General features: G+C 38.1%; 1 protein-coding gene across 3 annotated transcripts in view; it reads right to left on the bottom strand.

The window, feature by feature from the left end:
* Positions 1–26,623, bottom strand: part of csmd2 (CUB and Sushi multiple domains 2) — a 364,389-nt gene that overhangs the window by 293,826 nt on the left and 43,940 nt on the right. For all 3 annotated transcript variants that reach the window (XM_083523463.1, XM_083523464.1, XM_083523465.1), the window contains exon 3: positions 16,782–16,894. In XM_083523463.1, the coding sequence (XP_083379589.1) occupies positions 16,782–16,894 (113 nt within the window). The remainder of the gene's footprint in view (positions 1–16,781; positions 16,895–26,623) is intronic.

Raw genomic sequence — 26,623 nt, 5'->3', positions numbered from 1 at the left:
AAGTGAGGGCAGAAATAACTAAAAAGCCTAATTAGCCTAGCCTAATTTTGTACTTTGCTGAGCTTAATTAGCTAAACAAAACACAATCCGCCAATACGGGTGCATTTGTGATATGAACATGAGTGTATAAGGGATAATCATAAGTAGCTGTAAATAAGAATGTCTGCTAAATGACTTAAATTTAAAAGGCCCACCCACTAGCAAACTGCCTCACAAAACAGCTAACAACCAGCATAGGGGAAAGCTAAGGCTAATACTTGCTTCCTCTAATAGACATTAAGTCATCCAATTGCATCTTTTAAAACTGCTGCTTATGCTGCATCACATGGTCATGATCATATCTCCTTTTTTGCATGCCTGACCTCAAAGATGCCCACAATTTGCTACTGCCACTGTGACTGAAGGGTGGGGTGGGGATTATGGTTCCCAGTAAAGGACTAAGTGAGTTATCTTAACCCTTAACCTTTGGCTGCACGTGGCTGTTGCATCAGTAAGATTCAAACTCGCAATCTCCTGATAAAATCTGGGACATATAACACACGTACGGCTAGTTTTTTGTGATGTACACAAGTAACAATTTTTAACTCATAGTTCTGTGTAACATGGAGAAGGAAATGTGATACAAGAAAAAAAAAAAAAAAAAAAACACCTATGGCACCCATGGTCCACTCCAATCTCTAATCACTCTTGGTAACAAAACATCACTTAATTCTGTCAAATGTTTTGTGTTCAATCGTGTTCAACCCCAATTCATGCCTCCAGCCACTATTCATATTTTATCAAAAACATTTCAGGGCAGCAGGAACACCATAAAACATTAATGCTGATAACACTAATGCTGCATGCTTGAGCACGGCATGACCTGATAAAGGAGTGTCCCTGGTCTAATATGATTAGTTTGTCCTGAATGATTTTTTTCCCCAATATAAATCATTGCAAAAAGCCTCAGAAATATGCACGCTAGCACACCTTTTCTGCAAGAAAAAGAAATCTAAGCACTTGGTGGTGTGTTTGGGGTCGTTAGTATGTTGCAAAACTGCCATTTGGCCCAGTTTTTAAAGGAAGGGCATCATGTTCTGCTTTAGAATGTCACAGTACATGTTGGAATACATGTTTCTCTCAATAAACTGCAGCTCCACAGTACCAGCAGCACTCATGCAGCCCCAGACCATGATGCTACCACCACCATGCTTGACTGTAGGCAAGACCTAATTTTCTTGGTCCTCCTCACCAGGGTGTCACCACACATGCTTGACACCATCTGAGCCAAACAAGTTTGTCTTAATCTCATCAGACCACAGTACATGGTTCCAGTAATTCATGCTCTTCAACAGATTGTTTTCAGCAAACTATTTGTGGAATTTCTTGAGCCAGCTTCAGAAGAGGTTTCCTTCTTGGACGACAGCCATGCAAACCAAAATGTTGCAGTGTGCGGTGTCTGGTCTAAGAACTGACAAGCGAACCTTCCGCTTCTGCAACCTCTAAAGCAATGCTGCAGCACTTAGGCATCTGTTTTTTGATGCCAACTTCTCCACCTGACGCACAGCACGAAGACTTAACTTCTTTGACTGACCCTTACGTGGCCTGTTCTAAGTGGAAACCATCTGGGAAAACCTCTGTATGACTCTGGCCACTGAACTGTGACTCAGTTTCAGGGTGTTACTGATCTTCTTATAGCCTCGGCCATCTTTGTTGAGAGCAACAATTCTAATTCTCAAATCCTCAAAGAGTTCTTTGCCATGAGGTTCAATGTTGAACCTCCAGTGGTCAGTATGAGAGAATTGTTTCAAAGCACCAACTTTTTACTGCTCGAATACAAAATACACAAATTTGTATGGTCTTGTCAAGCAGACAAAAACATGAAAATGATGAATAGAATGTGGCTTTGCACGGTTACATGACGTACAGTCATTATCAGGGTGTACTCACTTTTGTTGCCTGATTTTTAGACAATAATGCCTGTATAAAAATCAGTAAAATCTGTACTGTTATACAAGCTGCACATTGACTACTCTAAGACTCTAAGTCTTATTTCTATAGTATTGCCCTTTGAGAGGATACACTAAAATGGTTGCTGAAAAGTGAGGGGTGTACTCACTTTAGTTAGATACTGTATGTCTTCACTTCTGGTACTGCTTGCTGCATGCTTGATAAAAATTTTAATAATCCTCTTAAACAAGTGATTAAAGCACATATTTAAAATGGATTTAAAACATTTTTATACTTCACTTACCTAATAAACATTATCTGCAGGGTTTATCACAAAATATTGGCAAACACACCTTTTTTTATTTTGGTATGAAGGAATTTATACAGTTTGCCAGAAGAATTTTATGGTTTCTTTGATTCTACTGGCTGAAATATTTCTATTAGGACCCTGTGCTACTAATGAAAAAATATAGAAAAGACTTTCAAAAATACCACTAATGTTACTGGAAAATTGGATTCCCTCAAGTTTTTTTTTTATATATATATAGTAAAGAATTCTTAGCTTTTTAAAGTGTTTTGTGTGTAAATCTGTGTGTTAGTGTTCGTGTGTGTGTGTATGAAACCTTCTCCAAGAGAGAAGCAGCAGTGCAAGGGGTCTCTAAATAGACAAACCAGAGAACCATTTTATGTTATTTATTTACGCATTTTTTCAAGTATGCATCACAGAGCAGGGGTATTCAATTAAAATTTATAAATAGTCTGGGTAAACTGCCTTGAAAAGGCCTGTAATAAGCAATTAGCATGAGTGACTGATGACAACAGTTACCTTTTAAACAGTAACCCTAGCTATTAGTGACTTTTTAGTGCTATTTAGAAAATAGAGAATAAATAAATAAATAAAATAAATATGTGAAATGTCTGTAAAAATGTCCCTTTCTTAATCAGTGGTCTCATAACTCATGCTTATAAAAACATACGACTGTATAATTATAAACATGTTTTAGAAAAGTAAACACATTTCAGTCATGAGGAGGAGTTTATTTTTGAGAATGGAGTTAAAAGGTTTGGTGATCGTGAACTACTGCTACGCTGCTGATGCTAGTCTGAAGACAGTTTTGATAAACATGTTAAGTAAGTGCTTTTATACTTATCACATGTACTTTACAGCACAGTGAAATTCTTTTTTTCACATATCCCAGAGATGTTTCAATCAGAGCACAGGGTCAGCCATGATACAGCATCCCTGGAGCACTAAGGGCCTTGCTCAGGGGCCCAAGAGTGACAGCTTGGCAATACCGGGGCTTGAAACTCCCGACCTTCTGATCAATAACCCAGAGTCTTAACCCCCACCATAGCAAATCTATACAGGTGGTGCTGGGGAGATGAAGAGTTTAAACGAAGAGGTGCACGACTAGTTTAGCTGGGATCTGAAGATTTATGTACATGAAGTAGGCTATGCTACTTGTGTTAAATGAACCAAACAGTGCACTAGCAAACAGAGTTTCACGGCTGAACTATAAATGTATCCTCTTTGCCACGGGATTTCGTGTCACGTTCTTGTTTCAACCCACTGAATAACTTTCTGGGTCTTTGTACAGATCGAGGTCCATCAGTTGACCCCTTTTATAGAGCTGAGATCTCTGTGCTACAACTACATTCTCTGTAATGGAACAACTTTAGCTTTAAACTTCCATATTCCTATTATGTATTGCACCTTTCATACACTTACTTGTGCCTGCCACATGTATCACTACTGGTATTTTCCGTTATCTATAATTATTAAGTTTGGTTGGTTAGTTTTTTTAAGTCCCACAGAATTAATTTTACTATTACTCATTGTAATTAACACAAATCTCACACAAATAGTGAGAAATATTGGTACCCACCACCTCCCTAACTGCTCCCTTATATTTAATAACAGATTTTAATAAAGGTTCTGGCTATCTAAAACAATAGTAGAAGTTACGATCGAACTTTATCCCAAGTGTTTTGAGTATTTACAGTTCTACAAACAGTAAAATTCTTCAGGACATTTTACTGAGGCTTTGGGCTACACTCCTTAATTCCTATTACTTGGTCATACATCGTGTCTCAGGACCTCTTCACACAATCTACACCTTGGTTTCTGCATGATTTGATGTTTCTTTGCTCTAGTAACTCATCTAATCCTGCCTTCACATGCTACTTGTTGGATCTGTGAACATCAGCCACATTTGCTATCTCTCAGTGCATTTCATGAAGGCTTTTCTTACTCCAGAGCATCTCTCAGAATTAGCCACTGTGACATGCTACTAACAGTAAGGTTGTGCCATGTTTGCCAGGAAACGTTGTAATTGTTGCAATTTCTCAGCATTCGTCTTCCACCAAAGTAGGAAGGCAATGTTTTTGACCTTTCTGAGACCACTGTGCATCTCATTTGGATCATTTGTGTGTTTATCCTTATGAAGTCCTGTCAAAAGCCTGTACCTGTAGCAGCTCTCCAGCTCAGGCATAAAGAACATGACAGGTATTCTAGAAATGTTGAAGAAAACAGGAATGTGGGCAAGGAAGAAAGAGGGTGAAGCGAGACAATGCTGTCCGTGTTGCTTCGCCTGTTCAGTTCTATTTTGTGCGGGAAAAACGATGACATGACATGAAAAGTTGGGCAAATAAACCAGCATTTCAAAGGACTAAATCTAAGCAGTGTCTGGAAGTATTTTGTTTATTTGACTGCAGGTATTTGCTTTGCAGTAAACTATCAAAGTGCACATTTGGGAGCTCTATCTTCACTGATAATCACTATATTTACTTAGAGGATTTTCAGCTAAATGGATACCATTATGTCCATCTATAGCAGATGGCGAGTTCCAACTTCCAAATGGCTGCTTGGAGCAACTTCTTCGCATTTCACAAAAAGCTGAAATAAGACATTAAAAGGTATAGACTCAAATAAGGCCATAATAAGGTTCTGAGGATCATTATGATGAGGCTGTGTTCCACATCAGAAGAGTATTGAAATAGAACATGACGAAGTGAGAGATATTCATAAAAGAACCACAAAATGGGAAAGAAGGAAATGTATAATGATTTTACACTAGTGTAATGATTGTGGTGAAGCTATATTCATACAGTATATTGAATTTATGTAGGACACCAAATATAGATTAATCACTAGCATGGCAGGAAATATTATTTACTAATCAATGCATCACATTTTCCATTATCAATAATAATCATGCAATAAATAAATACATAAATAAATTAAAGTAGGATCTCTAATGAAGCGCTATGTTCTTAATGCTGACGTTACTCCTATTATATCATAAACTGTGAGCATGTATAGTTTGTCTTGATGAGCTCACTGCGTTTCATTTCTATCCAAATTTATACTTGACTTCATTGGACTAAAGCCAACAAATGAGAGCACATATCCATATAGCACTTAACCACTGAATGGCCTTAAATGGAAGCCATGAGATGAAAGACTCCAGAAATGTGATGAGCTGAAGGAAAAAAATTTGAGTTAGGAATTGCAATGTGGTAATTATGAATTCAAACAGATGCTCAGTGAGAGAATGTCTGTGTAATTATGCATTATCTTTAACACTATGCAACAGTTACAATGCTAAACCAGCAAGAGATATGCATATTAAATATTAAACAACACCACAATCAGTATACGTTTAAAAATGCTCCACATCCACACAATAAAATTGTCAATCTTCCCTAAAAATTGCTTGTCCACACTGAAACGTCTGAAACACTTACATCCCTGTACTGCGCATGAGCAATACGAAAGTCTCAGTTCTGATGGAGGGCTATAAAAAAGAGAAAAATATGCATGTTTTCAACAAAAACGTATTAGTATGGTCATAACCTAAGCAATCAAATCGAATCGAATCGAATCGAATAGAATCGAATATCTCCCAGTACAATTAAAACATTTATGCATTTCCTATAGTTACATAAGCAATAAAATGCATGTAAATCAGTCAGAAGCAAGCTGATGCTGGGCTGTGAACAAACTGGAGAGCTTACAGCTTTACCACTGACTGTTACACAACACTGACACAAATTTTTTTAATGCAAATGTTTGCAAGCACTGTGGTATACAAGAATATACAAAATATTCTGTGTTGTGTCCAGGAGAGCGAAACTGCACGCCACCATTTTGATCAATTGTAAGGAATCATTAGAAACAACACATTTCATTAAGCTGCCATTACAGATTATTAGCAACACATAAAAACACAGTCAAAACCTTTAGTTATCCATTTTTATTGAGGTCAACATGGTCGACACAAACAAAATGTGACACTACTATGTTGTGAATATGACACTAGCATCAACAATTACCATTTATCCTTGTTTTAGCCAGAAATAAAATGTATTTTGTATTAAACAGAGATTTCTTCATGAACAGGTTGCATATTTTTTTATCATTTGCTACTTAGCAAGATGTATTATTGTCTCGAAAAGCCAGAAAAATGTCTATTTGTTGTTGATGTTGTTCATAAAAATACACCGTTTAACACCATGATATTGTTTTTCTAGCCAACTAAGGGCTTTAGCTTTCTGCTTTTGTTTATATGCAGTGCCTAAGATCCAGTGATTCTGAATACTTATGCTTACTCTGGGAAGCTTTATGAACAATAGAAGTAAAATATCTGCCTATTATAAATGAAAAAACAAACAAACCACATACTAGAACAGCAAATCTGTTAGTACTGCTCGATGTTAATGTTGCTATGGCAGCAATGTGAGGACACTTTTCTTCTTTGATATACCATGTATCTGCGTGTTCCTAAAAGAGGGAAAATATCTTAGTCTTTCTTAAAAATCCATCCGTAATACTAAGCTCATCAGCAACGCTGTAATAAATTATGACCTGGTTTCGATCCCTCCAATTGAATAAGACGGGAGATAAAGGGGAATTAGCATACATTTATTTTTCTTGCAGGTATCTATCATTTCGGTCTTTCATAGCAAATCATAGCATTTGAATAATAATTAAAAAAGATTATAATAGAGAAGAAGGGGGCCATGTCACAATATGAAAAAACTCCACAAAGAATCAAGCGAGGGAGGGGAGAAGAAAAAGCATAAGAGACTGAAATTGGATGGCTGAAAAAGAAATTTATATGTGTATTTTATGTACATGTGTGTTCGGGCATGGCTTTCCCTTCCCACTCGGCCTCTCAGAGGAAAGAGTGGGCGTGTGGCGGAGAACACAGAGCCAAGCTCGGTTTGATGTACGCCTTGGTTCTGAGGCTGAGCTAAGGGAAGTGCAGGCTCATTATCTCCCCCCAAGATGGGCCTCCATGATATCAAATGCGGGCAGAAATGTTGCTTACTGAAGAGGAAAAGGCCGAAGAAGTGAAGGAAGGAACTGGTTCCTGCCCTTCTTAGTGTACAAGAAGACTCTGTGGCCTTTTCAATGTGACATCTGTTCTCAGATTAGTGGGGTTTTGGGGGACTAGATCAGCATGACAAGCAACAGACTGTTGGCCGCAGTGCCAATGCTTATTTGTGTGTGTGTGTGTGTGTGTGTGTGTGTGTGTGTGTGTGTGTGTGTGTGTGTGTGTGTTCATATTATTTATTTGAAGTGGAAATGCCGCACTTTGTTTGTGTATATTTATTTGCATGATTGCGCAAGTACAAATACTGCTTCTAAAATGAATTCAAATGTATAGCTGCCATTTGTTTACCTCTGTAAAATCTATTTTATACACTTAGAAAAGGTAGAAAAGTGGCTCAGCTTTACGATGAAGGATACTGTATATATCTTGTACTTAAGACTGGTAAGCCTGATCTAACTCCAGTACTCACATGAGAACATATACTCCTGTGCAATATGAACACCAGTACAGATTGTACTGATTCATACTTCTAGAAGTATTATCAATGATAGGTTTATTATCAGGTGTCACCCAGGAAACAATTTCAATTTCGAGAAGTTACCACTCGAGTTTTCTTCCACAGACCCCCTTATCCTACATCAGTATTTGTGGCTGAATGAGCACACATCTCCAGAGCCACATTCCAAATGTCTACCAAGGAGGAATTTGGGGTTTTACACCAGCAGGAAGCACATACCAAGGCGTCACACAAACATATATGCACAACGATCAGGCATGATGTTATTACATTCTGACCAGTGAAGTGAATAACTGACTATCTCTTCATCATGGCACCTGTTAGTGGGTGGGATATATTGGGCAGCAAGCTAACAGTTTGCCCTCAAAGTTGACGTGTTAGAAGCAGAAAAAATTGGCGAGTGTAAGGATGTGATCGAGTTTGACAAGGGGCCAAATTATGATGTCTAGACGACTGGGTCAGAGCATCTCCAAAACTGGAGCTCTAGTGGGTTGTTCCAGGTCTGCAGTGGTCAGTATCTATCAAAAGTGGTCCAAGGAAGGAAAATTGGTGAGCCGGCGCCATGGTCATGGGTGGCCGAGGCTTATTGTTGCATGTGGGAAGAGAACGCTGGTCCGTGTGGTCTGATCCATTAGACGAGCCCATGTAGATCAAATTGCTGAAGAAGTTAAGGCTGTTAATGCTCGACGGGTCAGAACTGTTTTGGCAGCAAAAGGAGGACCAACACAGATGGTCACAATGTTATATGGTGTAAGACCACAATATATATTTTGAATAAATACATAAATGCTATCTATATGTAAACGAAAAATATCTTTGTCAATGTTCCTTCTGTTAAAAGCATGAATACAACTGAAATTAACTGATGCGAACAGCAGCAGCCTCTATGCTACCCACTTAATAATACACTCTCGAGCGTTCCATCACATCAGACCTGGAACACCTAGTTCCACACATACACACACATTCCCATCGCTTAGATCCTGCCACCATAACCAATTCACTTAACACATTCCCCCTGCTGTAGCCCGGGCATGAGCAAGCAAAGGGCTGCGGGGAGCACTTGTCTCTCACAGGGACATAAGAACACACTCTTTGATTCAGTGCAGGGATCGATTTCAAAAGCAGGGGGTAGTTTTAGCACACAGGGACTAGAGAACAATTAAGTAAAAATGTGTGTGTGTAAGGTGTTGTTCATGTGAACATTATGACATGGGAAATTTTAAATTGCCATACAGACTGAACATATATAAAAGCTGATAATGTGCCATAATATTTCATAAAGAGGTCCAGATGTGCACTCTATTGCCAAAGGTTTGCGGACACCTGGTCATAAGTATCGTACATACTTTTTGAGCATTCCACATTTTTTTCAAATTTGCTCTTATAATTTCCTCCACTCTTCCGCGAAGATGTTCCACTAGATTTCTGAGTGTATTTGTGGATAAATGTTTTCATTCAGCCACAACGGTATTATTAAAGACAGGTACTCATGTAGGTGAGGAGGCCTGGGGTGCAGTCAGTGTTCCGATTCATCCCAAAGGTGCTCAGTAGAGTTGAGGTCAGAACACTATAGCAGAAGATCTTTCACTCCAGCCCATGTAAACTATATCTTCATGGAGTTTGCTTTGTGCACAGGGACATCGGCATGCTGGAACATGTTTGGGTCTGATAGTTCAAGTAAAGGGAAAATTTCATGCTACTGTATCCGAAGACATCCTATACAATTGTGTGCCTTTAGCTTTGCTATAACAGTTTGTAAAAGAACCACATATCGCTGGGAAACTCTGGTGTCCCAATACCTTTGTCCATATAGTGTATAAGTGAATTGCTCCACCTAGCATGCAACAAAGACCTAATTCTTTAGAGTACAGGACGGACTTAAGTGTTTTGCTTACACTGGAAGTAACATACAAAACTATGTCTGTGTGGCTAATTTTTTATTAAGTATAAATGCTCTCTATCATGCCTGTATAATTTATTTTTTAATAAGCTGGTGAGATGACGTTCTCTGCTTTTGTGACTCAAACCTCACCATATACCTATTATTATTCTTAAGGAAATGCCTGATGTTGATTAATATTAATTAAACCGGGTTTACTTGAAGAGTGATCTGACTACTCTTTTAAATGGCAAAAAAATCACGTTATAGGTACTCGCATGCTGACAATCCCTCGCAGTGAGTGGCTGTCAAGTCCAAAATTAAATGTCATTTACGTCACTGGCCACCTTAGGCTGAAACGTGTTGACAGCCAGGCAACGCTCAGCTGTAATGAAACCTCAAGTAGCTACGATGCTGACAAACATTGATATGAAGAGGCTTACAGAATTTGAATGGTTACCGAGCAACACGTCGCTAACGATAACAACGAAGCCACATGTCGACTTCAACTAAACATATGGCTCCATTATGGTCCTATGCAGGGGAGCAACAGCACATTTGTTTAGGAGTATGCAATCTCAGGGTTGGAGGCCCACCTCCCCCGCACAAAAAAGAGGGGTAAATACACTACATGCAATGGCTCTCTCCATATATGGCGCTCCAATGCACTGCATATACTGCATAACCCATTTTTGCACCTCTGGTAGTATGTTAAGTTACCCAAAACACTGGTTACAGTCTACACATTATTGGATTCATCAGGAAATGGTCATGCTACTAAAAATGGTCATATTGCTAAAACCTTATATGCATACATGGTTTAGCCATGAAATCAGCACTAGCTGAGTAATAGGCTTCTTCTGCTAGTTTCCACCAATAAATGAACTAGCTGTTAGCCTGTTTAATAAAGATAAAAGCATTTGCCATGGAAGCCCAAGCTGTTCACTTCTTCAACCATATTTCACATTTTCTTTGTCCAAATGAAGCTCCTTGCTAAACAAAACACAAACAGAGCACCTACAGAAAAGGTTCAAAGGTGATTTCACAATCCAGCCCCTGTTAATTGCCTGTGATTCCCAATATACACAATAGGAAAAACATATTAGAACACATAACACTTCCAGTTAAAAGGTGAAGCTAGTTAACAGAAGGTGTGACTCAGGTGTGTGAACATGGGACTCATTCATGAGAACATGCTAAAGGGTAATACAGTTCATGGTCCATAATCGTGACATATTCCCTATATGGACACAGGTACTAAGACACCTCACTTTTCCAGCCATATGTAGTTCTTCACCAAATTGTTACCACAAAATTGAAGACACACAATTGTATAGGATGTCATTAGGTCCAGTATCATTACATTTTGCCTTTACTTGAACTAGGAGACCCAAACCTGCCCCACACTGACAATACCCCTGTGCACAAAGTAAGCTTCATGAAGATATGGTTTGTATGGGTTGGAGAGAAAGAGCTTAAGTGGCCTGCTGAACACATTTGGGATGAATTGGAACATTGACTGCACCCCAGGCCTCCTCACCTCACCTACATCACTACCTGACTTTACTAACACCCTTGTGGCTGAATGAGCACAAATCTCACACTCTGAAATCAAGTGGTTCTTGATTTCATTTTACAGATTAGTGGAGATTATTACAGCAAATTGCGACTAATGTAATTTCTGGACTATAAAGCGCACCCATATATAAGCCGCACACACTGAATTTGACAAAGATTTTTATTTTAAACATAAATAAGCCGCACCTGTCTACAGTGAAACTAATTAACTTTACACAGGCTTTAACGACAGTGTCTGTTACACGGGTAAAATATGTTGTGGCTTCTTTAAGAGCAGTGCGGCATTTTGGGAATAGCCTGCCGCCCCATTTTTCCGCTATTACTGCATGTGTGCAAGACCGAGGAATATGTCCTTATTATTTTTTGATGCTCATTTCTAAGTTTCTTTGACTAACCCGTAACGCTGTTGCCAAGAAAAATTTAAAAGTACAAGTTTTGGAAACCTGTCTGTGTTTTTATGATTTCTGTTGCAACTGGAGTTAGTGAGCTCTCCCTTCACCCAGACTCAACGCGCTACAACAGCTTGTATCTAAACAGTAGCCTACCAAGAAAGTAATTGTTCACTGTCTTCCTCCTTCCTTTCACAACTATTTCTCTCAGGAGTTTTTCTTTTGGCATCGTCGTGCGTTTAAAAAAAAAGTTTTTTTCCCCGATGCCGTGCAGTGCGTCGTTTCCGTTCGGAAATTTTATTGGTCTAATGTTATGGGGTTCAGTTTTTTGTCTTGAAGTTTGTGAAACCGGGAAAAACCCAGGAAAAATTCATAAATAAGCTGCTTCGTCGTTTAAGCCACGGGGTTCAAAACGTGAGAAAAAAGTAGCGGCTTATAGTCCAAAAAATACAGTATATAGAATGGGATGTTCGAAAAGCACATATGAATCTGATAATGAAGTAGTCACAAACATTTGTCCAAATCGTGTAGATGGAAATTATCCATGAAATAGGTCTTTTTAGATTTTTAATATTAGAGTCTTTTAAAGCTAAGATAAAGACACCACACCCAGAGCAAAACAACTCTTAATGGTAGACATACTTGAAGGATATTGCAAAATTCTTTTTTTTAATTTTCTTTAAAGGATGAGAAGCCTTATATAATATTTATGTACATGAAAGCATAATTTACCATTAGCAACACCAGTGCAGTAGTTAATATTTTAGTAGACTATACACAGATGAATGACAAATGAGAAACTAAATCATAAATGATAACATGAAGCCATGAGCCATAACAACAAGACCTCTGTTCCTTCAGTTTGTGTTTAGGTAACGGTGGTGGAGAACACTAACTAACATGTCTAACCTCTTCTGTAAATGTTTAATAAAGTTCAAATACGGTGACTATGAAAATAATTATACATGATTTACATTAGTTTCATTCTGATCAAACCATTCAAGAAACTCCATGTAAATGGGGGCATTCCTACTGTATATACCTCCATGTTTCCCCATTCATTTGTAGGAAGAGCTTTAATGTACATTATACATACTGTCACTTTTATACTGACCAGTATTTTCAAACATACTCTGTGAAAACATCTTAATAAATGTGTTTAAAAGTGGCATCATGCCAATATCCTCATAACCGAACCCATTATTTCAGTCAACTTTGTGAATTATTTATTTTTTTATTTTATTTTTTTATATTCCAAGATATTAAAAGGATGAGCTTTGGATTCCCAAGTTGGTCACAATGTGTTTATTTTCAGAAATGGCAGCTCTGTAGTGTGTCCAAAATAGTTTTTGTATTAATGTGTTCATGCTAATGTGTTATTGTTATTCTTTTGTGACAGCATATTCATAGAAGATTGTATGTTGGATGTTTAATAAATTAAATACACATTTAGTTAATAAATTAAATGCAAATGATATTTCAAGGGTCAGCACTAAGAAGATTTTTTTTTTACATAAATACCTGGTATTGGCTAAAAAAACAGAAACTGTAGGCACCACAGTAGCCAATTTTTCAAGTAGAGTGTTCAAATGAATTGTGTAACTCATTCCATCATGTCATATATTAGTTTACTCATCATTGGAGAAAAAAAAGCCTTTTCTTTTTAAAGCATGTTGTAGCATTGCTACTGTATGTGGAGCTCCTAGACACAATGTGCAAAGATATTTAACCCTCACCCATGCCACATCTATAACTGTACACACCATAACAATGAAATTCATTACATTTGAAAGTAAATTTTATTTTCATTATCTTTGAAAGAAAAAAATGAACACTGCTAATGAAATGATTGTTTATAGCTGCTATAACCTGATATAACCATTCTACATAACATAGAAAATAAACAAATATATATAAATAACTATAAAGACCCAAAAGTGTGATGTTTGTGATTTGTTAATAAATTGTACTTGTGTTACAGAATGAATTAAATACTCCCAGACATGCTGTTACAAGACAACAATTCAACACTTTAGTTTGTAAAAGCAACTCTGTTTCATGTCATCGTATTTTATTACTTTTATTATATTCTAAGATCTTTTCTATTGCAGCTCCTTAGATTGTTCATAACCTTCCAATATGGGTTAAATCACACCTACTACAACAGCAGGTTCCTCTCCAGTGATTTCATCACATCTCTGTTATGGAAATCTGTCTACAAAACCCTGTTTGAAGTATAATTCTTCCCTGTGAGTTGGTAACAGAGAAAAAAAAATCTTTAATACATTCACAGCTTAAGGCTCACTATTAAAGAGGCTTTTTGAGGTGGAAAAAAGTATAATTGGACATTCTTAAATTTGTCTTCATGACTTCATCTTTGGCTCTGAGGGACAAAAGTGGTGCAGATCACTATGGCTGTGTGGGTTTGATAAGGTTTCACTGGGTCTCATTATGGCAGTGTCTTTAGTTAAAGTCAGACCAGGGGCATGAACTGCATACATCACACTCACTTATTCAGTGACACCTATGTAGGTCACATGAGAGGAAGTGACATGTAATTACAGTGACTGGGAGACTCAGGATGATCCATATGGGTCAGATAGAGGCTTATCTAGATTAGTGTTGGTAGGCTCTGCACAGTGTGGGTACAGATCGTATAGAGGCGCTCTCTGCCTCGCACTCATTCCATCACTCCTTGTTGCTTGCCAAAATTGAATTAAGTTTTTACTTTTGCTGTCAGAGCAGGAGAACTCGATATTTCCCAATTACATAATATCAATAATGATTTGAGATCGGTGCCAAAGCAAACCTACCACCTGCAGCTCTGATGCCTTTAGCATGGTGAGAGAAAGACGAAATAAAAGCAAAATGCCAAACAGCAATTGCTTTAGGACAGCAGTTAGATCACAATTGACAAAAAAAAAAATATTCAAGCTTATTTATTGGGCGTGGTAGTGACTTTTTATTGTGAAATCATCATTAAATTGAATAACAGCTACTGTATCATATGATAACTGACATGACACGTCTGTATCTGTATTCAAATTTGATCTATCTATCGCACAATAGTGCATATACTGTATTGTCACATAACGAGAGTTTTTATTTGCAGCAAAAAAACAAAAACTCGGAAATGTCTGAGAAATTTGGTAAAAATTAATTTTTTGTGCTTCTTAAAAATGTAGTATAGGAGAAATTTAATAAATTACATGCTGTAACTTGGAAATGCTAAACTCCGGGGTAGTAACAATTACGGTACTGTACTTGCATCAGGTAACATCATACCAGCCATTATTGATTATTTTCTTATATCAGCATGCTATCTGACACAATGCAGCAAGCATGGGAAGCATGAGCAACACCTCCAGAGCATTAAAGTTTTAAATCTGATATTTAGAATGAATGAATGAGTAAATGAGACGTCAGTATCTGTAATATTTCAAGGTCAGACATTAAGCATATCTATCTATCTATCTATCTATCTATCTATCTATCTATCTATCTATCTATCTATCTATCTATCTATCTATCCATCCATCCATCCATCCATCCATCCATCCATCCATCCATCCATCCATCCATCCATCCATCCATCCATCCATCCATCCATCCATCTATCTATCTATCTATCTATCTATCTATCTATCTATCTATCTATCCATCTATCGCACACATGCATATATTGTCACAAGAGATTTAAGTTGCAGCTAAAAAAAACTGAGAAACGTCTTTTTTTATTTATTTATTTTCTGAATCTGAAGTTGAAGCAATTCAAAGTATTACTACTGCAATCCACTTGTGGATATCTGGAAGGTCAATATATTGTATTAACTAGCAGATGTGGATTTAAAAAGCAACTTCTGGATCAATGTGCCTTATGAATAGTCATCAAACTGCTTATGCTGACCTTTCTAAGAAAGTACTTTTACAAAACAGAAACCTTTCAAAAAGTGTTTTAGTTGAATTATTTTATCTGTATTGATAAATATCACTAGATTTACCTTTAATTGTGCTTTGGCTGTCCTTGAAAAGACAGTTGTTCCATTATCACTTTTGAATTTATTACGCTTCATTCAGGCACAAGGGCTAGTTGATTTGTAGGAGAAAAATATGGTTAGATTGTAAAATTTCTGTCAGCTACTAAAAAAATGCAGGAGTGTGACTCAAAAGCATTATTCCCTGATGGATCCTTCAGAGCTTGAGGGAGCATCCGCATCATTTCTGATTATAACTTTGGTTTTAAAATCCAATTTCAAAGTCATTGCATAATTCTGTCATTTTTTTGACAACACTTCAATGGCAATTCATGTCTTTTTGAGGAATTTATATCCAATAGAAATACTAATTTCCTGAGTCAAATTTCTTGAGTAATTCAAATATGTAAAATTTGTTTAAAATGTCCCAAAATCATGCAACATCTAATGACAAAGCCAGCACAGAGGATCATTATTGCTACTCAGTGTCAAATATCCAGTAACTGACAACAACCTAATAAATGCAGCCATTAAACCAATAGTTATCAAAGGTATATTTTTGAGAAGACCAAAATGCTGAAAAGACTCATCAAATCTTCTGCTTTATAACTGAAAAGACAGGCGATTAATGTTATGCACATAATTTTGCCAGAGGGTTTATTCATCTGTCACCCAGCCACATCAACTATCAGTAAATGAATGTAATTATCAAAGATTCACTCGCTTTTGTGCATTTGAAGCAGGTGTTAACGACGGCACGCTCAGATCAATAGAAACATGACAACAGCTCAACATGGGACTCAGAAAAACAAAGAGCCAAGGTTTGGCTCTAGCCTTTTAATTTGACCATGCCTATTAATATAATTAGGCTACAAACAGGAGGCGGACTAACACAAGCATCCATCAGTGAGTTAGTTCAGTACAGTGGCAACAGAGTGTTCCAAGGCACCACTGACTTACTCAGCACTATGAACAGAGGCAGCTAAGGCGAAGAGAAGACTTGACTGACTAGCCAGAGACACAAAAAGACACCATAAAGAGTGTCAAGGGCTAAATGTAAACCCACCCATGCCCCCCCCCCCAAAAAAAAACAAAAAACAAAAAACAAAACAAAAAAAAAAACAATCAAAGGAGCACAAGCCAATCTGACCACATGTTCCATTGCATTCCTACCTTCATACACTGCTTTGAAGCCCTGGCCACTCACAGCATAGTCCGATAGTAGCCAAAGCGTGAGCCTCGAACCAGTGCTGACTATTGGAGAAGGAAGCCGGAAGCCTGTTAACCTACAAGAAGAAAGAAGGAAAGAAAAATTTAAATCAATAGAAACACTTTAAAAATATCACATCATTGTTGAATTCTGGATTCAGATTAGTGAGAAGGTGTTGATCAATTTTCTATAACAGTCGGTTTGACAGCAGTGCCAGCTGTAATTCATATTGCAAGGTTTTTTTATTCATTTGCTCGTTCTAATGTGTTGCCATGAATTAGTCACAACTTATCCACATACAGTAATAGAAGTGATAACTAAAACTTGACTTAATAAAATTCTCCAACACTTCTTCTTCTTCCAGCTGCTCCCATTAGGGGTCGCCACAGCGGATCATCAGTCTTCATGGTACTCTGTCCTTTTTATCTGCCTCTTTCAAACCATCTACCTGCATGTCTTCCCTCGATACATCAATAAACCACCTTCTTTGTCTTCCCTTTTTCCTCCTTTCTAGCAACTCCATCCTCAGCAATCTCCTACCGATTCTCCTGTCACTCCTCTGCACATGTCCAAACCATCTCAATCGAGCTTTCCCTACCTTCTCTCCAAAACATCCTACATGCACTGTTCCTCTAATAAACTCATTTCTAATCCTGTCCATCCTCGTCACTCCCAACGAAAACCTCAATCTTCAGCTCTGCTACCTCCAGCTCCACCTCCTGTCTTTTACTCAATGCCACTGTCTCTAAAACATACAACATCGCAGGTCTCACCACAGTCCTATAAACTTTCCCTTTCACTCTCACAGATACTCTTCTATCACAAATCACTCCTGCCACTCTTCTCCACCCACTCCACCCTGCCTGCACTCTTTTCTTTACTTTTCTAACACACTCTCCATTTCTTTGCACTGTTGACCCCCAGGTACCTGAACTTATCCACCTTCTCCACCTCTTCTCCCTGCAACCGTACCACTTCAATGCCCTACACCTCATTCACACACCTGTACTCTGTCTTACTCCTACTGACTTTCATTCCTCTTTTCTCCAGCATGTACCTCCATTTTTCCAGGCTCTTCTCAACCTGCTCCCTACTCTCACCACAAATCACAATATCATCCACAAACATCATAAGAAGACTCCTGTCTGACCTCGTCCGTCAACCTGTCCATCACCACTGCAAACAAGAAATGGCTCATAGCCGATCCTTGATGCAGTTCAACCTCCACCTTGAACCAGTCTGTCGTTCCTACTGCACACTTCACTGCTGTCACACTTTCCTCATACATGTCCTGCACTACCCACACATACTTCTCTGCCAAACCAGACTTCCTCATACAGTACCACAAATCGTCTCTTGGCACCCTGTCCTACGCTTTCTCTAAATCCACAAACACACAATGCAACTCCTTCTGACCTTCTCTATACTTCTCCATCAACATCCTCAAAGCAAACAATGCATCTGTGGTGCTCTTCCTTGGCATGAAACCATGCTTTTGCTCACAGATGGTCACCTCTTCTCTCAGCCTGTCTTCCAATACTCTTTCCCATAACTTCATGGTGTGACTGATCAACTTAAATCCCCTGTAGTTACTGCACGTCTGAACATCTCCCTTGTTTTTGTTGAGCGATTTGGTTAAAAACTCCACTGCCATCTCTCCTAAACATCTCCACGCTTTTATAGGTATGTCATTTGGTCCAACCAACTTTTCACTCTTCATCCTCCCAATTGCTGCTCTCACTTCCTCCTTACTAATCCTATCCACTTCCTGCTTCACCATCTCCACACCATCCGACCTTCTTTCTCTCTCATTTTTCTCATTCATCAGCTGCTCAAAATACTCTCTCCATCTTCTCAACACACTCTCCTCACTAGTCAACAGATTTCCATCTTCATCCTTTATTGCTCTAACTTGCAGCACATCCTTCCCAGCTCGGTCCCTCTGCCAGGCCAATCAGTACAAATTCTTTTCTCTTCCCAACTTCTCATATACGCCTCGTATGCCTTTTTCATATGCCAATTCTGTTTTGCCAGCCTATTTCTCCTTATGCTCTCCTTCACTTTTTCATTCCACCACCACATTTATTTGTCTTCTTCTCTATTTCCAGATGTCACACCAAGTACCTTTCTAGCTGTCTCCCTTATCACTTCTGCAGCAGTTCCCCAATCATCCAGCACTTCTTCACCACCACGAGCCCCTGTCTGACCTCTTCCCTGAACCTCACACTACAATCTTCCTCCTTTAGTTTCCACCATCTTATTTTTTTTTCAGTTCTTCTTCTTTATCTCCTGCATAGAACATAGTTCACCTGTGTGCACCTCACCCTATGATCCTCCTTCTTCTTAAAATAAGTATTCACTACTGCCATTTCCATCATTTTAGCAAAATCTACCACCATCCGCCCTTCCACATTCCTCTCCTTAAAGACATACTCACCCATCACCTCCTCTTCACCTCTGTTCCCTTCATCTACATGGCCATTTAAATCTGCTTCCATCACCAATCTTCATTCCTAGGTACACCTTCTACCATTTTATCTAACTCACTCCAGAATCTTTCTCCTCCATCTCACAACCCACTTGTATTTTACTTTTATTGTACTTTTCCTTCATTATCACTCCTACACCATTTCTCTTACCATCCACACCATGATAGAACAGTTTAAAGTCACCTAAAATGTTCCTGGCCTTACTCTCTTTCTACTTGGTCTCCTGAACACAAAACATATCAACCTTTTTCCATTCCATCATATCAGCTAACTCTCTCATTTTAACAGTCATAGTACCAACATTTAAAATACCAACCCGAACCTCCACTCTCCTACACTTCTCCTTCTCCTGCCGTCTCTGTAGACGTCTTCATCTTTTCGGTACCCTGTTGGCTAATAATACCTGTGGCGGTCGTTGGTAACCCAGGCCTTGACTGATCTGGATGATTTATGATCCACATGTTAGATTTGGCACATGTTTTAGCTTGATGCCCTTCCTAAAGCAACCCTCCCCATGTATCCGGGTTTTGGACCAGCTGTAAAAGTGCACTGGCTTGTGCAACCCTATTGGCTGGGTTATATTCTGCAACACTAAATAGACTAAATAACAGTAAAATAATAAAATGGGTTCATACATTTAAATCTGTGCCTATTAAAAATGTGTTATAAGAGTAATAAAACAAATGAAGTTTGATTATTTATTATTATTGTTTTATAGAAGCATGCCATGTCATCTGAAAATGCAGAGAGAATAGAAATGAGAAGCACAAACAGCACCTCCAAAGCAATTATATCTTAAATCTGAGTAATTTAAAAGAAGAAAAAAAGAAATATAAACAGCAAAAATAAAATGCAAAAATAAGTAAATGATACATCAATAACTATATTATTTTAAGGTCAGAGGTTAAGCATGTCTGGACTCATCTGGACTGTGTTTTTCAGAGATCTATAAGCAAACAGTTGCTCACTGCATTGAGGCATGACTTTTCATTACAAAGCCATATTAAGTTAAAGCTTCCTTGTTTGTCACAAACATATTACATAAATTGTGGTCAAATATTTACATACATGTTCATAACTTTCTTTCGGCTTCTCCCATTAGGGGTCGCCACAGCGGACCATCCGCATGTTTGATTTGGCACATGTTTTTACGGTGGATACCCTTTCTAACACAACCCTCCCCATTTACCCGGGCTTGGGACTGGCACTAAGGCTTGTGCAACCCTAATGGCTGGGGTTGGTTCCCTGACCGGGAATCGAACCCGGGCCGCAGCTTGAGAGCGCGACCACTAGACCACCAGGGGACCTTTTACATACATGTTCATATCTGTCATAAAAGCAAAAAGTAAAATACATCAGATTGACAGAGAAATAACAGCAGAAAGAGTCACAGTGATAAAAAGCTATTGAGCTCTACAATGCATCGTCTAACATAAAATGAGTGTAAAACGTGTTTTTTTTGCTGCCCAACTGTGTGATTGGTCAAAATTAACACAGTTGTGTTGTGATGGTGATACAATGGCATTGGAATATCTAAAACAGCTGTAGCTGTAGTCGCTGGAGCATTAGGTTGAACCTTAAACCTTATAATGACACCTAGAAGCTGAACAATTTTCACTGTGAAACTAAGTGGAAAGAATCAAATTCACTACATACACTATGAGAAAAAATGCGAAAAAGGACAAACGACTTGTAGTTATCACGATTCTGTTCACTTCTCGTATTAGTTGGAAGTAAAAGGACAGCCTTGAACTGCACTGCTCTTTTGGATACTAATTCAATTAAAGAGGCAAATTCAATTTAGCAGTGTAATATGTCCAGGCTAATTAGACGATAAACTTTGCTGCTTACTTACCACAATAGGACTCTTCCAAAAATGTCAGAAGAGAGATTTGCTGAAGAGGACACCATTGAAAATAATTATCAATAATGACCATAGATATTTAATAGGTGTAAACTCATCCTGTGTTTTGTCTAAATAAATTTAGTATATAAGGAATAGACTAAAGCTAGGTCAAAATCAGGCAGGGTAATCTACATTTATTTGGCAGACGCCTTTATTCAGAGCGACGTACAATTATTTAACTTATACAACTGAGCAGTTTAGGGTAAAAGGCCTTGTTCAGCAAACCAGCAGTGGCAGCTTGGTGATGCTGAGATACACTTTCCGATCTAAAGTCCAATGCCTTAACCACTGAGCTACCGCTCTTCTGTAAGGGGGCTAAACCTAGCTAGTAGCAAGTGACAAAACATCAAACAACAGATATTTCAGGGAGTTTATTCCTTACACAGTGTTCAGAGACCAAACATCAAGCAATGTTTGAATTGACATTGTCTCCATTTTGTGCAAAATAGGTACCATGTGCTAAATTGCATCTATTAAAATGATCTTATTTTTAACTACTTCATTAAAACCGCCCAAATAAAAGGCAGAAATATTGTGGCAAGCTAGAATCAGGAGCTTCGTCCATTATTTATCACTCTCAAAATCTTCTGCTTGCTGTCAAACTGATGCTAAACTGTATGTTTGTGTAGATGCCACCAAGCGGTAATCAAAACAAGTTCAAAACAAAGCACGCTCTTGACCTGTTAAGTTTTTATCCACTCATAAATAAAAAGGAACGAGTGATTTAGCAAAATGTAGTTGAGTAAAAGGTAAGATATTTGACTTTGAAATGTAGTGAAGGTAATGTAAAATCCATCTAAATAAAAATACTTCAGTAAAGTACAGATATTCGAAAAAAGCTACTTAAGTACAGTAACGTATTAAATTTACTCCATTACTGACCACTACTGCTAAAGTGACAAACACAAACAACTTGTTTTTGTCCAGATTTTACAGAATGGGAAAGCTATTTCTTTAAAAAAATTTGGTTCCCATTAGGCATATTGTTCAATAGATTTAAACCTCCATCTTGCATCGTTCTCATATTACTTATGGGAAAATAAATAAACTGAAAGAAAAAGTGAAGCTTTACTGTACTGTACTAATAATTCAATACCTGGTATAATAACCAATTCTGCTTAGAATTTTAAACATTATGGGATACAAGATACCTTAACAGTTTGTCCCCAAATTTCATGCTTGCTTAAGTGGATAATCTCAGCTTTTACCTTGATTTGTCCATAATTTCTGCTAAAGCTTCATTCCAAGTTTATGATCCAAAGAGGTGTAATGGTTTATAATCCTACGATCACATTTCAAACAGAAGAAAATAGATTTTCTTGAATCTGGATCCCTTCTTTCCAGTTCTTGCCTCTGTAACTGTAGCTGACTTGCTCAATCAGAACCTAATTTTATATTTATGATATCAGAAAAGCTTCTTCATTGTAATAGCTATTGTTAAATGTGCTTTACAAATAACATGAAATCGAACTTAACTCCCTGAACACCCTGCAAAAGTAAATGAATATCGAGATGAATTATGATATCTGAGTATTTAATTGTCTGTGTGGTAACACTAGAGGTTCACCAGGAGTCGTTATCACATGGATGATTCCAGGCCTATTTGGGCCAGACACTCCATTAGAAATAGATCTGTTATGCCTCCAATGATCCAAGGGACCCCAGAGGGAAGGGCATTGGCACAATAGAGAATAATGAGGAAATAGGAAAGAGAGGGGAGAAAAAAACACAAAATTGAAGTATGGACAAATGATGACCACTAGGCTTTATCTGTGAGAATGAGATTGAATACAAAAGATTGTACTCGGGAGGATGGTTTTATTATTATATTCTATGGAATTGCCAATATATATTTTCAGGCTCATTGTTTACGATAATACAACCGGATGTTATAATAACTTGGAATAAAGCATAGGGGCAATAAAGACCAAAAAATGCCCAACACTAAATCATAGGTTTAGAATTTAATACAACACTTGCAAATAAATAAATAAATACATAAATAAATGGAAAAAAAAAAACTAAAACAAAACAAATGCAAATAACCATGAAAGTTAAATATACATTAGTGGAGATACTATTAGTAGATACTAAATGTTTAAGGCTCTGGTCCCTCCGAGTTGCCACTGTTGGTCCCTTGAGTAAGGCCCTCTTTGCTCAACGGGCACCACACCATGGCTGACCCTGTGCTCTGACCCAAATTTCCTAACAAACGAAGATTTGCGAAGAAAAGTAATTTTGCTATGACAAATATACTGTAGACTAATAAACTCAGTACGCCTCTGCTAAGGTAATGTCTTAATTAATTTATTTTTCAATGGCAACAGTTTATTTAATATATTATAATGAATTAAAGAGTTTAAATCTGTTCACACTGCACAGACATTTTTTATTTTATTTTTTTTTTGCTTTTAGGTTCATTAAATTATGTGCAATATATAAACAAACCAAACAGCAAATCAACAGAGAATATCAGTTTATCCTCTATACAGATTCTGCGAACTGCCTAACACTTCACAAAGTGCCCTTGGAAGTGAAAAATCTTTAACTATTCCAAGAAAACCTTGAAGAACCTTTTCTTCCACAGGCTACTGCACAGTATATACAGACATAGTCAGATCTTCTGAACAAGTTTATTTAATGACTTCTCAACATACACTTTCCAAAACATGGTCATTGTAGAACTAATGTACACGTGTGTATTTGTTAGAAGTAAAAACAAGGAATTGTTCAGTTGCAGAAACTGATTAAAGCGATCTGTAAATGTCACTTCTTCCCCCTGCCCTGCTGCTCGGTGAGCTTTCAGCACATCCACACAGGCATTGATTTACAGGAGGCCAGCGCAGCTCCATAATAAAATGTGATTAAATGGAGTGTCAGCATGTGAATAATGAGTCACACAGTCTGTGCACCAGGTTATGTTGTCACCACACACCAGAGGTCGTGACTTTACTGGCATTGCTCACGTCAGTCCATCACAGGGTTAAATCGATGTCCTAAATTAGCATGGCTAGCTGGGTTTGGGTCTCAGACGTGGCCTTGTGCCAGCAGACATGGACACTATGTCATGAATCTGCAGAGGGGATTTTACAATGGTAAATTCTGCACTGGGAAAGCGCAACCTAAACAAACAAACACACACACACACACACACACACACACACACACACACACACACACACACAAACACACACACACACACACATCCAAACTGAAAACCTTCTAGCAACGGTTTGCCACCCATGGTGCTTCTATAAATTGTGCGGGTTCTATCGAGTATTGCGATCACGCTCCATTTCTCTCTCGGTTCTTCGTTAAGTCCCATGCCGAGTTGAGACAAATTGTTTTAATGAACAAAAGCCCCCACCGCACTTGGGCTACACTTTCTTAACGTGTAGACGCCATGAAAGTAAATCAGGTTGTCCTCCCTCTAATCTCATTCTGTAGATATGCAGCAGTGATGCTGAAGCAGCTGTTTTTCAGCAAACAGGGGGGTGGGAGGAGGGGGAAAAAATGTTGAGGGATAAGTGAGGGAGTGTGTGTGTGTGTGTGTGTGTGTGTGTGTGTGTGTGTGTGTGTGTGTGTGTAGAATCACAAGCGTGTGACTTAAAGCCACAATTAAGCAGAAAAGTGGTGCTTGTCCTTCCTATTTTCTAATGTGTGTTTCTTCCTTAAGGATATGTGTGTGTGCATGCGTGCGTGTGCGTGTGTGTGTATGTGTGTGTGTGTGTGTGTGTGTTTGTGCGTGTGTGTGTTCTTCAGTTCCGCTCATAGTACACTTTGTTTATGATTGGTGTGATTTTGTTCTTTGAGATGAAATTTGTATGATTTGCAAAACAAATAAATAAATAAATAAATAATAAAAAATTATTAAAAAAATAATAATAATAAAAAAAAAAAATTTAAATGGAAAAAAAAATGGGGGGGGGGGGGGGTTCCACAAATTACAAATCTATCAAAATATCACAAAATATCAAGTTTAAAATTATATCCCACCTGTGCTAGATCAGGCATGTTTGATAAATTTTATTTTTGTTTGCACTAAAGCTATGAATCTAAGTAGACAAAAAGAAAAGGAAGTCAACGGCACAAGAAATTTGTGCCACAGACATTATTAGAATAGAAAAATAACCAAACGTATCCTGGATGGTCATCGTTTTAAACTTTGCTTTTGTATTGATGTAATTTGGGATAAAAAATGGACCTCTATTCATTTTGTATCTGCTGCTGCGGTCAGGAGGGTCCCTGTCGCTCTGTTCACCTGCCTGCTGTGTGTCCTTTCACCATCAGCCTCACTCCCGTTTTGCAGTGGTTGGGGTTCTGACCAGCATGGTGCTGGAGATGCTGTATTTTTGCACTTGGGTGTTCAACCATGTGCACTTTGAAGTTTTGTTGATTGCAGGCTTTTTTTCTGGCATCCTCACTTTTCATCTGTTTGCTAGTTGGATTCCTACCAAGGTCTTGATGTACTTCATAATGGCTTGGGGCGTTTAGCTGTCATCCTGGACAGGACTTGTGGTGTATATGGTTGTTGTTTGAGCATCGGGGGCTGTTTGATGCCTCCAGTACATCTGTCCACCCCCTAGAGTGACTCCAATACTCCTTTCCATGTATAATATCAGTAATATCAACGGAAGTATTTTTGTAGTGTATCTTTGATGTATAACCAGTAACTAGACGTATTTCCTGTATGCTTTTATTATAATTATAATTATTATTATTATTATTATTATTATTATTATATTTACATTTACAGCATTTAGCAGACGCCCTTATCCAGAGCGACATACAAAAGTGCTTTGAGTCTCTATCAATGACTAAATCAACACTGATCGCTAGATTACAAACTTATCAGTCTAAAACTCTGTTGAGAGGAATTTTTTTTAATGGATACACAAAGACAAAACAAACGAGGAAAACATTTCTAGTTTAAGTGTTCCAGGAAGAGTTTTTCACCTGTCATTTGACTCGGCTGTTCGGAAGTTCATTCCACCAGCTGGGTGCCAGAATTATTATAATTACTAGCAGTAGTATTAGTAGTAGTAATAGTAGTAGTTAAATTTTCATTGTTTTCCATAAATTTCAACTGAGGACATTTTTCATCATAGTCATCCTCCCCAGCTGTTATTTGGGGTTGGTTCGATGGATGTTGCTGTCAGTGCAGGCTGCTGTGTTTCACACAATCGTAGCTATAACTCTCGGCTCTTCAAGGCCCCGTTTGTGGTGCAACCTCAAAGCAGCTTCAGCCCTGGGTGAGTTCTACCCAATTATACTCTTCTACCCCATATATCCAGCCTTCAGCCAGCCCCTATAAATACACACTCTGCACATCTCCACTTCCCACACACACTCGTTCATTCAGGTTATGCATCAGGTTATTTTTTGCCACTGCAGCTCTGATGGCCTCCCA

The sequence above is a fragment of the Silurus aristotelis genome (genome assembly GCF_946808225.1).
Source record: "Silurus aristotelis genome assembly, chromosome: 21".
NCBI classification, from domain to species: Eukaryota; Metazoa; Chordata; class Actinopteri; order Siluriformes; family Siluridae; genus Silurus; species Silurus aristotelis.
The sequence above is the reverse complement of the archived record's forward strand: the minus strand, read 5'-3'. Positions and strand labels throughout refer to the sequence as shown.